The sequence below is a fragment of the Sprattus sprattus genome (assembly GCF_963457725.1).
Source record: "Sprattus sprattus genome assembly, chromosome: 12".
Taxonomy (NCBI): domain Eukaryota; kingdom Metazoa; phylum Chordata; class Actinopteri; order Clupeiformes; family Clupeidae; genus Sprattus; species Sprattus sprattus.
In genome coordinates, this window is record NC_137910.1 from 16,081,036 (window position 1) to 16,093,818 (window position 12,783).

The 12,783-nt window shown below is 41.9% G+C and overlaps 1 protein-coding gene across 1 annotated transcript in view; it reads right to left on the reverse strand.

Moving 5' to 3' along the window:
* Nucleotides 1-4,499, reverse strand: part of erlin1 (ER lipid raft associated 1) — a 10,357-nt gene extending 5,858 nt beyond the window's left edge. The window contains exons 1-9 of the mRNA XM_080849249.1: nucleotides 4,397-4,499; nucleotides 3,061-3,193; nucleotides 2,822-2,903; nucleotides 2,317-2,363; nucleotides 2,133-2,194; nucleotides 1,532-1,657; nucleotides 1,340-1,413; nucleotides 885-943; nucleotides 443-534 (exon numbers count right to left, since the gene is read on the reverse strand). Of these exons, the coding sequence (XP_080705375.1) occupies nucleotides 443-534; nucleotides 885-943; nucleotides 1,340-1,413; nucleotides 1,532-1,657; nucleotides 2,133-2,194; nucleotides 2,317-2,363; nucleotides 2,822-2,903; nucleotides 3,061-3,173 (655 nt within the window). The 5' untranslated portion in view covers nucleotides 3,174-3,193; nucleotides 4,397-4,499. The remainder of the gene's footprint in view (nucleotides 1-442; nucleotides 535-884; nucleotides 944-1,339; nucleotides 1,414-1,531; nucleotides 1,658-2,132; nucleotides 2,195-2,316; nucleotides 2,364-2,821; nucleotides 2,904-3,060; nucleotides 3,194-4,396) is intronic.
* Between the last annotated feature and the right edge of the window lie 8,284 nt (nucleotides 4,500-12,783).

The window sequence follows — 12,783 nt, forward strand, 5'->3', positions numbered from 1 at the left end:
TAATGTTGCGAAGATGAGCAGTTGAACAGGTATACCTAAGTGTACCTAAGTGGCCGGTAAGTGTATATGTGGTCATCATATTTGAATGTTTGGGCATATGTGTGGATGTTGAAATGTAACCTCTGAGCTGTGTGTGAGCGTGTGTGTGTGTGTGTGTGTGTGTGTGTGTGTGTGTGTGTGTGTGTGGGTGTGTGTGTGAAGCTGTCTTCCTCCAGCTTTCGTAGATAAGAGAGGAGCGGAAGAAGGTAGCGGAAGACAGCAGAAGGATAAAAGTGAGGGAGGGGACATGTGAGGGGTCAGAGGTGAAGGGTGAAGGCTGAAAGTGTGTGATAAAATGTCAGGAGTAAGGGGTTAAACATGAGAGGTGGAGCTTAAATGAGACCCTAAGGACTGAAAGTGAGGGGTGAGAGTGGACACTTCAGGGGTGAAAGGTGAGACTGACCAATGATGGCTTTCTTTCTCTCCGTCTCTGCCTCCTTTTCCACAACCTTCTGCGTCTGAGCTGTGACCAGCAGACGGGTCTTCTCTGCCTCCCTGCAAACAGACAGAGAGAGAGAGATAGAGAGAGAGAGGGATGGAGAGAAATTTAGGTATACTGTATTATTTTGAGAAAGGCTGCCTTGTGTGTTCTGCTAAGATGCACTGTAATATCTTGTGCAGTCCTGTGTTGCTCTGAAGTTGTTATATTGGCTTGGGGTGTTATGTCAGGGCTCGTGACTGCGACTGATCTGGTCGCATATGTGCATGTTGTGCTGGGCTGTACTATACTATGTTTTGTTTTCTGCTGGGCTGTACTGTACTATGTCGGGCTGTGAAGGTTTGAACTGGATTGAACTGGGTTGCATTGTGTGGAGCTGTGCTGGGTTGTTGCAGGCATAACTCACATGAGCTCATAGTTCCTCCTGATGGACTCCGGGATCTTCGGCTTGGTGACGCGCACGGCCTGGGGAACACACAGAGCGTCTAAGCACAGAAAACACCGCACACACTATACACACACACACACACACACACACACACACACACACTGTACACAAAACTATGAGCATGTGAACTAATTGCAACCCTAATTACAGCCCAGTCCGCATCAGGATTTATGAAGGTCATCATCATACATGCCATGATGCCATGCTTCATATGAATCTTCCCAGGTGCTTCCTTGGTTCACTGATTCTATTCGTCCGTGTGTGTTTGTTTGTGTATGTCTCTGGATATATGTGTTCATGTCACTCAGGTGGGTTCTTTGTATATGTGTATCAGTATCTCTGCACATAAAATATTTTTTGTTTACAGTGTTAGTGTCATACAAAGGTTGTGACCCCCCCACATGACCCCTGACCTGAATAGTGAGGCCCGGAGCCATGCCATTAAGATCCTTCTGCAAGGCAGTCTTCAGGTTCTCATCAATGATGTCTGAAAGAAAACACACACACACACCACTCATCAAAAAAAACAAGTCCCATGACTCTTTTTGTGTGTGTGTGTGTGTGTGTGTGTGTGTGTGTGTGTGTGTGTGTGTGTGTGTTCTCACCGAAAAGCCCGATGTAAACCTCCTGGAGTGTGTGCACACTGCAGAACTGGTTGAGCTCATGGTGGATCTTGTTGAAGATGAGCGTCTTGTCGTAGTCAGCAGTGTAGTTCCGCACAATGTCCACCACTGCAGGCAGACGCAGTCACACACGCAGACACAGACGCAGACACAGACGCAGACGCAGACACAGACACACACAGACGTTGACACAAACGCACACACACACACAAACACAGCAAATGAGTACAGAACTGACAAATGGAAGTAGAAAAGTCAACCATCAGGAAGGGGGAGTGGTTAAAAAGACTACAGATCACACAGAACTGAGTGTAACTTCACTGCATAGAGAGCCTTTGAAACAAAGCGCTTAATCACCATCCTGGTGTTGCCACAGTCTCAGATTCAGTCTCAAACGGCGGGAAAATTGTGCCTTTAGCTGCCAGAATGAAGAACATTTTCCCTAGGGGAGGAAGCCCCGAGGTCATTATATGGGTATGGGTTTATCCCATGTCCCACCCATCCACACACACACACACACACTTTGATTCCACACTCATTCTGGGCCAGTGTGTGTTAGAGATGGTGAAATCGGAATACCTACCAGCAGTAGGCACCAGCATGTTGACAACCTCTATTCGGTCAAAGTAAATCATCACGCCCCCACTACAGAACACACAAACAAATGAATGCTGTTACTTTGTGTGTGTGTGTGTGTGTGTGTGTGTGTGTCTGTGTGTGTGTGTGATTTAGGCAGAGGGTGACAGACAGGCCAGAGAGGAGGGTACCTGGTTCCACAAGGCACATTCTTTATCTCATCTGTCTGCAGAGTTGTCTGGGGAAAAAGAAGATAGTTAATAGCTGATCCCTCAGTTTAAGTTTGTGTACATTGTGAGATTAAAGATTAAAGATTAAAAAGATTAAAAAAAACTGAAATTCTCCAGATTAAAAAGGTGGTTTATTATCACAGTGAAAGACATAGAAACATTGTGTATTTAAATGGTCATGGTGACACACACACACACACACACACACACACACACACACACACACACACACACACACACACACACACACATATATAAATGATAGATACAATAGACACACATATATACAAATTATAGATATAATAGACATACATTTAGTCACGCAAAATACAGAACACTCCTGCCAAGCATGACCACACACCACTGCATGCAGCCCGATTCCGTTGACTGGGCATGTGTTATAGAAATCAAACACTGTCTTCAGAGGTAGCATGCACCCTCTCTTACACACACTCAACACTCCTACCTGTACAGATCTGTAGGTAGTGATGAAAGGTAGCATGATATGGTATCCTGGCCCATTGGGAGAAGTCAGGAGAGCGCCACCTCTGTGAACAAACACACCCAAACACACACACACACACACACACACACACAATCAGATAAGTTGCCACCAATAAACAAATAAGTAAACCGCTTCCTGTTCATGAAGGCATGGCTGATGTTGACACTCCAACACTCCAACTGCTCACAAACCGCCCTTACCTGTAATACACCCCTACGTGTCCCTCATCAATCCTGTGTATGGACGAGTGCAGAAGTATGGCCATGACTCCAGTCACTGCCGCCACTACTGCTCCCACATGAGCCATGGTCATAATCACTTGAGCGCACACACCTGGAACGGCACAGTCACAACTACAGGTCATACAACTGATCCCATATCCAAGTAACGACTTCATTCAGTTTTGCATACAGCTCTCTGACACCTTCAATAGTCCCACAAGCATGGAGTCTGACAGCTGCCTCACAATACTGACAGCAGTGGCCAACGCTGCAATGGCTGGAAAGAACCGTGTCTGTGGTTCCCTGAAGGGTCTTGCTAACCTTCCAGCTGCAAGAATGTATGGGTAAACTGATTGGACGCGGAAGTACTTAGTTTACCAGGCAGGAACCACTTGATGTTAGTACGTGCCACCATAGACATGTATATGCGTGCCACAGTGAATGCATGCCTAGATCAGATGTGCCGTTCACACAAGTTAACTTACCATTGACTGCCTGTCAGTTCGCTTAGGTTAACTACGATATGCGTCCCTGCACCCTAACTTGGCAAAATAGAAATACAAAAAAAAAACTTCCTTCTCGCCCGCTCTCATATCCCACTCACCAGGCTAACGTTAATCATTCGACTGGCGTGTAAGTCACTTAACTCACTCAATCACTAAAGATACTGGGTTATAATAACATTGCACCACAACAAAGCTATAACCCTAGCTATCTGGCTAACATTACCTCAGGTGAGCTGACAGTTATCGTTAAAGACAGCATGGTTAAGCAACACTTAACTTCTCATAAGAAACATGATGGGGAAAACTTCTTCCTGTGTAACGGCCGCAGTATTCAGGCGATGCATAACGGAAGCTATAAATATCGACTTATATATGATATGCGACATAACACATGTGACAAGAGGTGCAGTCATTGGGCAACTATGATAACTGACGTTGGCTAATGATCTAACTAGCTAACACGTCTAGCTAACGTTATCAAAGTAACCAAAGTTAGCTTAACGGCTACGCTGGCGAACTAAAGTGGACACAAGCGCTAACATTAACAGGACGAACGAATGTCAAACATGTTTGCAACATGAAACAAAGCTATTTAGCTTCTCCACCAGATCAAAAACTTTAACAACAGCTTAGTAAGAAAGCGCTTGCTTGCTAAGGTAGCTCGTCAATCTGAATGGTTAACATTAGCTTAGAGGCTGGTTCTCTATTGTTACATGTTATGCGTTTGCATTAATATTTCCGTGACTCAAGTCGACATTAAAACTGCAGAAGCTCAAAATACCTTTGTTAACTCAACTATGTCTTCTTACCTGTCAATCAATCAAAGACAACTTGTCTTAATCATTTTACATACACTCCTCTTCCAACACCCTCCCAGTAGATTTCACCACCCCTGCATCAGCAAATCGTGGCTTTCCCCGCTTTCAGCAGGGTGAAGCCAGCGACAATACCGAACATTTCAATATGGCCGCCATTCGTAATGTTATCAAAATAAACGTAGCAACTTTTTAATTATTTTTTTATTATACAATGTCGAAAATGGAATCAAATTTTTTTTATTTTATATATTTACTGTATGTCCTTACAAAAGTACACTAACCGTCGGAACTAAAGCATGGCAAGTCTCATATACACTACTAGGCCTACACTAATTCCAAATATGGAATCAGCTGACCAAGAACTTAAAAAGTGCAAATCTCTGAAAGTTTTTAAAAGATCACTTAAAAAGAAATTATTGTACTCACATGTCCAATAGATTTTACAACAGTTGTCTGACATGCCCACAGTCAATTTGATAAAACACTATTAATACAAACTCTCCTCTACTACGGTCTCATGGGTTGGGTGGGGGCTGGAAGGGTTCTTTTGTTTGTTTTGTTTTGTTTTTTAGTTTGTCTTGTTAAGAGGTTTATGTTGTTTGTTATGCCTTTGATAGGTCTCCAGTTTTGTTGTTATGCCCATGGAAGGGCTTTTGTTTTGAGAAGACTGTGTTGTTTGTCATACCTTTGTTGTTTTTGTTTGGTTTCCCTGCTGTTAAGCAGCCTCAAGCAGCTTTTTTTGGGGACTTTTCCTTTCAATATCTAATGTAAGTAATCACTGTTCACTTGTCACCTTCATCGGAAAGATATTGAATAAAAACTTCATCAATCATCAATCAATCAATTCCTTACTGAAGCAACTTCAAATTGTGTGTCTCTCACAACAAATTATGCATCCTTGACACGTGGAATGATTAAATCCTTAGGCCTATAACTAGTAAAAGTACTTTTACAAAATAAATTGACCTTTAGGCCTGCATTGCCTTTGTAGGTACCAGGGCATGGAAACCCCCAGTCAAATCACACACAGTAAGCATGTAATGGTTTATTGAATTCATTAAAATTGTGTGGTTGAGAAAACAACAAACTGTGACCTTTCATTGACACCTTTGATTTATTTGTATACCTTTGATTGCTTCGTTGGTTTGTGACAGTGACCGTACTTGTTCTCCTCTTTCTCCTCTTCCATTGACAATGAATGCAATGCCAATAGACAGGGTCCTGTCACAAAACAGTGATTCGTTGCCAGGCACCAAGGTGATTTTTTAATTATTGTCAAGCTGTGTCCATTCATAGAAATTTGATTTTATTTAAGGGCTGCTGATTTTACTAACACGGCTGATCGGTTCAACAGTAATAATGTTACTATCATTGTTATGTCTGTGCATGTTAAATAAATGTACGATAGTCTACAGAAAACTTAAATGTAATCTGTAGAGCTAACCCTAACTTATTTGCGTGTTCCCCAGTCAAGTTACATACACTAGGTGTACAGAAATGGCATACTGATTCACTTAAATTTGAAAAAATCTTTCACATTTTGAAACAAATGAGCTATTCAGTCCGTCATAATGACGCAACTTCCAAGACTCTCCTTCTAAAGTCATATTTTCATGTAAATTTGTATTCAAATTGTTATTGTCTATATTTATGTTTCTTTTCTGGACAAAATGTATTTGTCTTTTTCCCTATTTGTACACTTAACTTATTAGTGCCACACAACCAAAGCAAATTCATTGTATGTGGAAACCTTCTTGGCAATAATCCTATTTATGATTCTGATTCTGAATCACTTTTGTGGGTACCAGGGCATTTTAAGCCCTAGCTGAGTCATGTACAGTAGGCTAACAGTCTTCACCTAGAGATGCTCAGATGTACAGTGTGTCTTCCTAACTGCTATGGGGTCAAAGGTTACAAAGTCCAAGAGTGATTGTCATGTATGTGCTTCTATTTAACACCACTTGTGGAGCTTTATCCCTTAAAGGGGAATGTTTGTTTTTATTAATTGTTCGCCAGCTTCCACTGTTGTAAATAAATATTGCACGCATGTATTTCTGTGTATGTTAACAATGTGTATTGCCTATCCATATATATTTTAAATAGGTCACATAATAGGGGACGTTCAACTCACAACTCTTTTCTGCCTATTCATATAATCTACAGGCTCAATTTATTCAGTAACGTATAAGGTGTTCTAGGACTCAAAACGGTATAAATAAAACGTTTTTTTTTTTTTTTTTTTTTTAATCAGCTTTGTGGTCCTTGGTGTGAAATGAAGCTTTCTGCATTTAATTTCAAATTAAATGGGGAAATATATTATAATAATCACAGAGAACCAAAATGTTGGGTACCTCATTCTCATTCCATGGTTATTTGTGAAATGAGTGTGCTAAAATTACAAAATTCGGTGATAAATTTGCAGTGTATTTATCTAGGCTAATTAGCAGCACAACAGGCACATGTCGTGCAAAACATTGAAACATTTGTCAATTGGATCTTGGAACAGAACTTGAAGTGGGCTTTAAATGTTAAGCTTTTCGCCAGTATAGTGCCGCCTATTGTAGCTCATCGTCGCTTGCTCCACGAAAGTCTCACTTCCCTATCAGTTTTATTCGGCATTCTGCACCCCTGCAGCAAGACGGTAGAGATCCAGTGCCTCGCAGTCTCCACCTGCCGTTGTGGCAGACACATTACAGCACTGTCCTGTGTCCTGAAATAAGTTATACTGAATTATAGCCTAGGCCTTACCCAACATTATGAATTTTATGATTACTTGGACTAATTAAGTAACTTATTATTTGAAGATTCATTGAGTTGTCAAGTATGTATTTTCAAGTTCTGTCATTATGTCATCAACACATTATTCTACCGGTCTCAATTGAGACCGCCCATAAAACACTCTTTTCACATACTTTTCCATGAAAGCTAAAAAAAAAAAAGATTAATTATTGTGACGATGTGATCGTCCCTACAGGTGAATAGGCTCTCTGGCTGCCATGCCATTGAGCCGGGCTCTTTGGTGTGGCGGTCAGAGGGCATGTTTGGCACCCTGTTGACCCGGGTGGGGGTGACCACTCTCTCCCTTCGCTACAAATGGTGGCAGAAGTGGGATGCCCTCATGGGCGTAACAATGCGTATGGACGCTATGGACGTGTCCATACCAATATTTGGATACGTTTAAAATGTCCATACCAATTTTGAATGGGTAATTGCACGGCATTCGGGAAATAAATGGTTCATTTTACCCTCATGCGTATGCGTAGTGTACCTTCTATCAAAGACGGCGTGTCATTGGTGGGGACAGCCTTGCTATCTGTGATTGGCTCATCTTCCTGCACTAGTTATCGTGAGTTATCGTTGCTAGGTTGGTAGTTAAGCGCGCGGTGACAGCAGGATAATGCCTGCTTCGGGCAGGATAATGTCTGCTTCGGGCAGGAAAAGGAAACTGAAGGACATAAGAGGCTATTTCACCAAATCAACAGTAAGTTTATCACAGAACAGTCTTTTAAAAACCTGTTCGGTCACGTCCCCCTTCAGTGAAATGTCGCTTCACACACTGTGGAGGCGACCGTCCGAGCTGCTAAAATGACATCTAAGTTTTGTTTAATTTATGCTGTCTAAGTGGCTGTAAATGTCGTGGCTTCCACGGATTGATGTAGAAATGCACAACGAACTGATTGCACTCGTTTAAACCTTATTACTCTGATCTGATCAGTCTTGTTTTAAGCTAGTCGGTTAAAACTACGGTTAGCATCTTAGAACTCTGTGAAATGATCTTTTCATACTTATCTATGCAGTGTGCACTTAAAACTTCATCAGTTAATTTATACAAAATGCCCTACGACTGCAGCACCCAAACTCATATTACCTGCTTTACTTACAGATCCTGAAATTTCAGAAACACATGTAATAACAAAACATCTTACACATGCCATTGCATGTGATAATGGTAAAGTCACCAGACACTTTAATGATTTGCTTACCAAAAAAAAAACAATTCTCAATCTTGGCAATCTTGTCCCCTGTGAATCAAAAGGGATTTGTCACTATCCACCCCAGAATTGGTTAAAATGCTGGAAATTGCATCTAAAAAATGCAAAATTTTCTGGGGGAGGACCCCCAGACCCCCGTCTAAACGCCATCAACCTACTCGCTCATTATGTCCCCACCAATGTCAACACCATTGTTACGCCCTTGGATGCCCTGCTGTCAGGTCATCGGAGGCACACCCGAACAATGTGTGAGGGACCCCCAGGAATGTTGACCCCGTGTGAAGGACCCCATGATTGGGTGAAGCATTTGTGTGTGTGTGGGGTGCTCTGGATGGGTCTGTGTACGTGAAGCGCATGGGTGCGCTTCCTGAAGGTGAGGGCAGTGTGACGATGTGATCGTCCCTACAGGTGAAAATGCTCTATGGCTGCCATGCCATTGAGCTGGGTGTGGCGGTCAGAGCGCATGTTTGGCACCCCGTAGACCCGGGTTTGAGTCCGGGTGGGGTGACCACGCTCTCCCTTCGCTACAATTATTTCAAAGGGTAAGTAATGGCACATGATTTGGATATTTTAATGTTTGGGAACATAACATAAACAAGTTAACCCTCCTGTTACCTTCAAATTTACTAAAATCCTTTGTCCTTGGGGTCAATTTGACCCCATCAATTTAAACCTCCTGAAAATGATTATAATTAAAAAATGAACCCATGTTTATGTGTCAGGTACTTTATGTTTGTTTGTTGACTACCTAAATAGCCCTTTAAATAAAACAACCCCCTCACCAATCCCCCTAATACATCCAGAATGCCTGTTTCACGATTATGGAGAAATATGCAGATCACCATAAAATCGTACTGATTGACCTACAATTGGAAAGATATATCTTTTTGGTGTTTTTTAATGGCTTTATATTATTTCTAAGTACATATTGTTGTTATCTATAACATTTGGAATGAAAAACTATTTCTGTTATCAAGAATAGTAACAATGGGCCTCATTCTCGACTGCAGTTGGGAAGACTTTCCGAAGGATTTCAGAAGGAACTCCACTTCGGAAACATTTATGAAAACATTTGCATTCTCGTTATTTTTTTCTTCTGTGCTTTCTTCTGAACTTCAGACAACTTTCAGAACTCGAAATAGCAGTCGTAACTCTGCCGCAATCTTCTCAAATGCGATTCCATGGGCCATCTTGTGGTTATTTGAGGAATCGCGTTGAGGAATGACATTAGAAAAAACTCCGTATTACAGTAAAAGGGTTAACGGTTGAATTTGTGAGAACCCGTTGGTGATTGCGTTCACGTCAACTCTACAGACATCCTCGGATTAAAATAATTATGATAATAATAAATACGAGAATATTTGTATCATTAACAATTACGTTTCACATTTATAGTCATAATTATACGAGGTAGTATTTATTGTTACACTAAGTCTATATGGCTCGTAGCTTGACTGTTCTCTCCCTTGTACGTCACTTTGGTCAAAGGCCGCGTTTGTTAAGAGACTGAATGTGAATGACATGTACACTGTAAATGTAAGTGAATAAATAAATAAACACTAAACCCAATCTCTAAGAACTAGGATATGCTTTAATGCATTTTATACTACTTCTCGTGGCCAGTCTTCACCTCTATGGTGGCCATTTCGAACAACAGAACTGACTCTAATTTTAACTATTTATACTGCTACTCGGGACCGGTCTTCACACCTATGGTGACTATTTTTCGATTTAAAAAAAAAAAAGTGACTACTTAAATGTGTTTTACGGACTTCGGACGTTCAACGTAATGCAATATCTCCACCTTATTAATGAACACCTGTTACGAGGTGGATTCGGGAGATTGCGACAGCAAACGTTTCTAAAATTGCGTCTCCTAATAAGGAGCTGGCAGGGCGTGTATGTATGCAAATCCACTTTCACGAGAACGCGCATCAATCTAAGAAACTAATCGGAAGGAACCCAGCTGAGAAGACTTCGGCTGTTTATGAACACCTTTTCAAGCGTGCGGGAATGCAGCGGAAGTGTTTCTCTTACGTTGTTTTTGCGAAGTCGTGTAAGAAACATTTCTGAAGAATTACAGAAAAAGGTCGAGAATGAGGCCCAATGTGTGTAAAATGTTGATATTTCTTATATGTTTTATACAGCTAAAACAGCCGGGGTTCAAATTGACCTCAAACACTGAGGCGCACAGCCCGTGTACAGGACATTGAAAATATGTAAATAATTTATTTGGAGACGTTAAACATTAAATGGGGTCAAATTGCCTCCAAAGATAATAGGAGGGTTAAGTGAGGTCAGCGCCAAAGACTGATTCACCAAACTGGTGGTTTATACAGTAAATCCAAATAATTTCCAACAAAACAAAACTAAGGTCAAATTTTCTCACATTTCCGTGTCTATTCATTTCAGCCCTATTTCTTATACACACAGGCACAGACAAAAATACACACCTCTCTCTGACACACACATACAAACTTGCATACAGGAAACAGATAGTACTTTATTACCAGGCATCAGATATCCACCTTTAGGGACCTGTTCCGTAGACGTGGCGTACATGTATATTAGAGTACCACACACTGGACCCTGGACACACTCTGCTTTGAAGACTGAGACATTTCAACCGTCGCGCCAGTGGAATCTAAAGGATGGCCGCTCACCCTGAAAACGAGGTATGCATTTATTTATTTTATTACACAGTGATATTACATTTATTATTATAGTGAATTAATCTTTGTAATTAATTAAATAAGAAAAATGGAAATTCAAAACAAACAGCCACAAACATTTAATCCTTGGCTCAACAGAGCCCAATCCAACAGCGACGGAATGAAACTCACATTAGGGGGGAACATATGGTTATAGATGATCTGAAGAGGATACACCGCAACCAGTACACTGATAAAGATGTGGATGAACCAAATGGAATAACTTGGAACAATGCCAGAGTTCCACATTATCCTCGACCTGTAGCTTTCCATTGTTCAAGAGTATCTCTCGTCACGACTGAAAATGGTGTGAAAGATATTCTGGACCTCAAAGGGTTTCGTGGAGGGGATTGGAGACTTGGCCTCTTGTGGTTTGAGCCATTGATTGGTGAAAACGAGATCACTACTGCAGAGCAGAGGTACCTGGAGGAACTTTTCCCTGATCGGAGTCCAGAAGAGAGAGAGCAACAGGAGCCTTTCCTGCATGAATTCACCACCTCTCCTGTGTTTATGGATGGCTCTCGCTATGGAAACTTCCGGTTCACTTTCCCACTGGCTGATGTTATGAACGCGTACAGCAGACAGTTTTGTGGAGGAGCACACCCTGTCCTTAGAGTTTATGAGACTGTAATCTACAAGCAGCAGGTCAAGTACGCTGTGCTGATTCATAGCCCTTATGTTCATGGGTATGATGGCTACCCAGAGTTGGGGGATAATGATGAGGGTGTGTGTGCTTACAGGGATGGAGAGATCATCTGGCGTGCTCAAGCCATCTCTGAAACACATCGCCGTAAACTGATTGAAAACAGAGATGAGCAACAAGTTACTGTAGAAGGCAGGTTTAGGGAATTTTATCTGTGGGATCACGTGGCCCTGGCCTTTCACATGCCAAAATTTAAAATTCTAAAATGCTATTTGGAGACGCTTCTGGAGGCTCTTACTGCGTGTGATGATGGAGACATAGCACTGAACACTCTCATTGGCAAAGAGAGAGCAGAAGAGATCATTCAGGAAATTAAGGCCGATGCATAACATGAGCTTTAAGGTCAGGACCCTTATTTCATTGGCCACGAGAAAAGTCCTACTTTAATATCATTAAGCTAATTTAATACAATGAGCTAACGTGGGGGGGGGGGGGGGGGGGGGGCAGCGCAATGCTCCCACACGCTAACATGGGGGTTCAGCACAATGCTCCCACATGCCACACGCTAACATGGGGGGGTCAGCACAATGCTCCCACACGCCACACGCTAACATGGGGGGTCAGCACAATGCTCCCACACGCCACACGCTAACATGGGGGGGTCAGCGCAATGCTCCCACACGCTAACATGGGTGGGTCAGCACAATGCTCCCACATGCCACACGCTAACATGGGGGTTCAGCATAATGCTCCCACACGCCACACGCTAACATGGGGGGGTCAGCGCATCATAGCTTCAGCTCAAGCGTGACGGACTTTGCTTGTTGCCCGTCTATAAAAGTAGGGCCCCTAGAGTAACTGCCATTAATAAAATAAAATAAAATGAAATGTAAGACAAACAAACAAAACAATGTAATACTTTTGTGAGTGTATTATTGAGTGTTTTCTTTGGAAATGATCATGTGTGTGGTTGTAGGTTAATTTATGATCTTACACCTTAAAGTGTTTGGTGAAGATAAGTTTTCTTTTTTC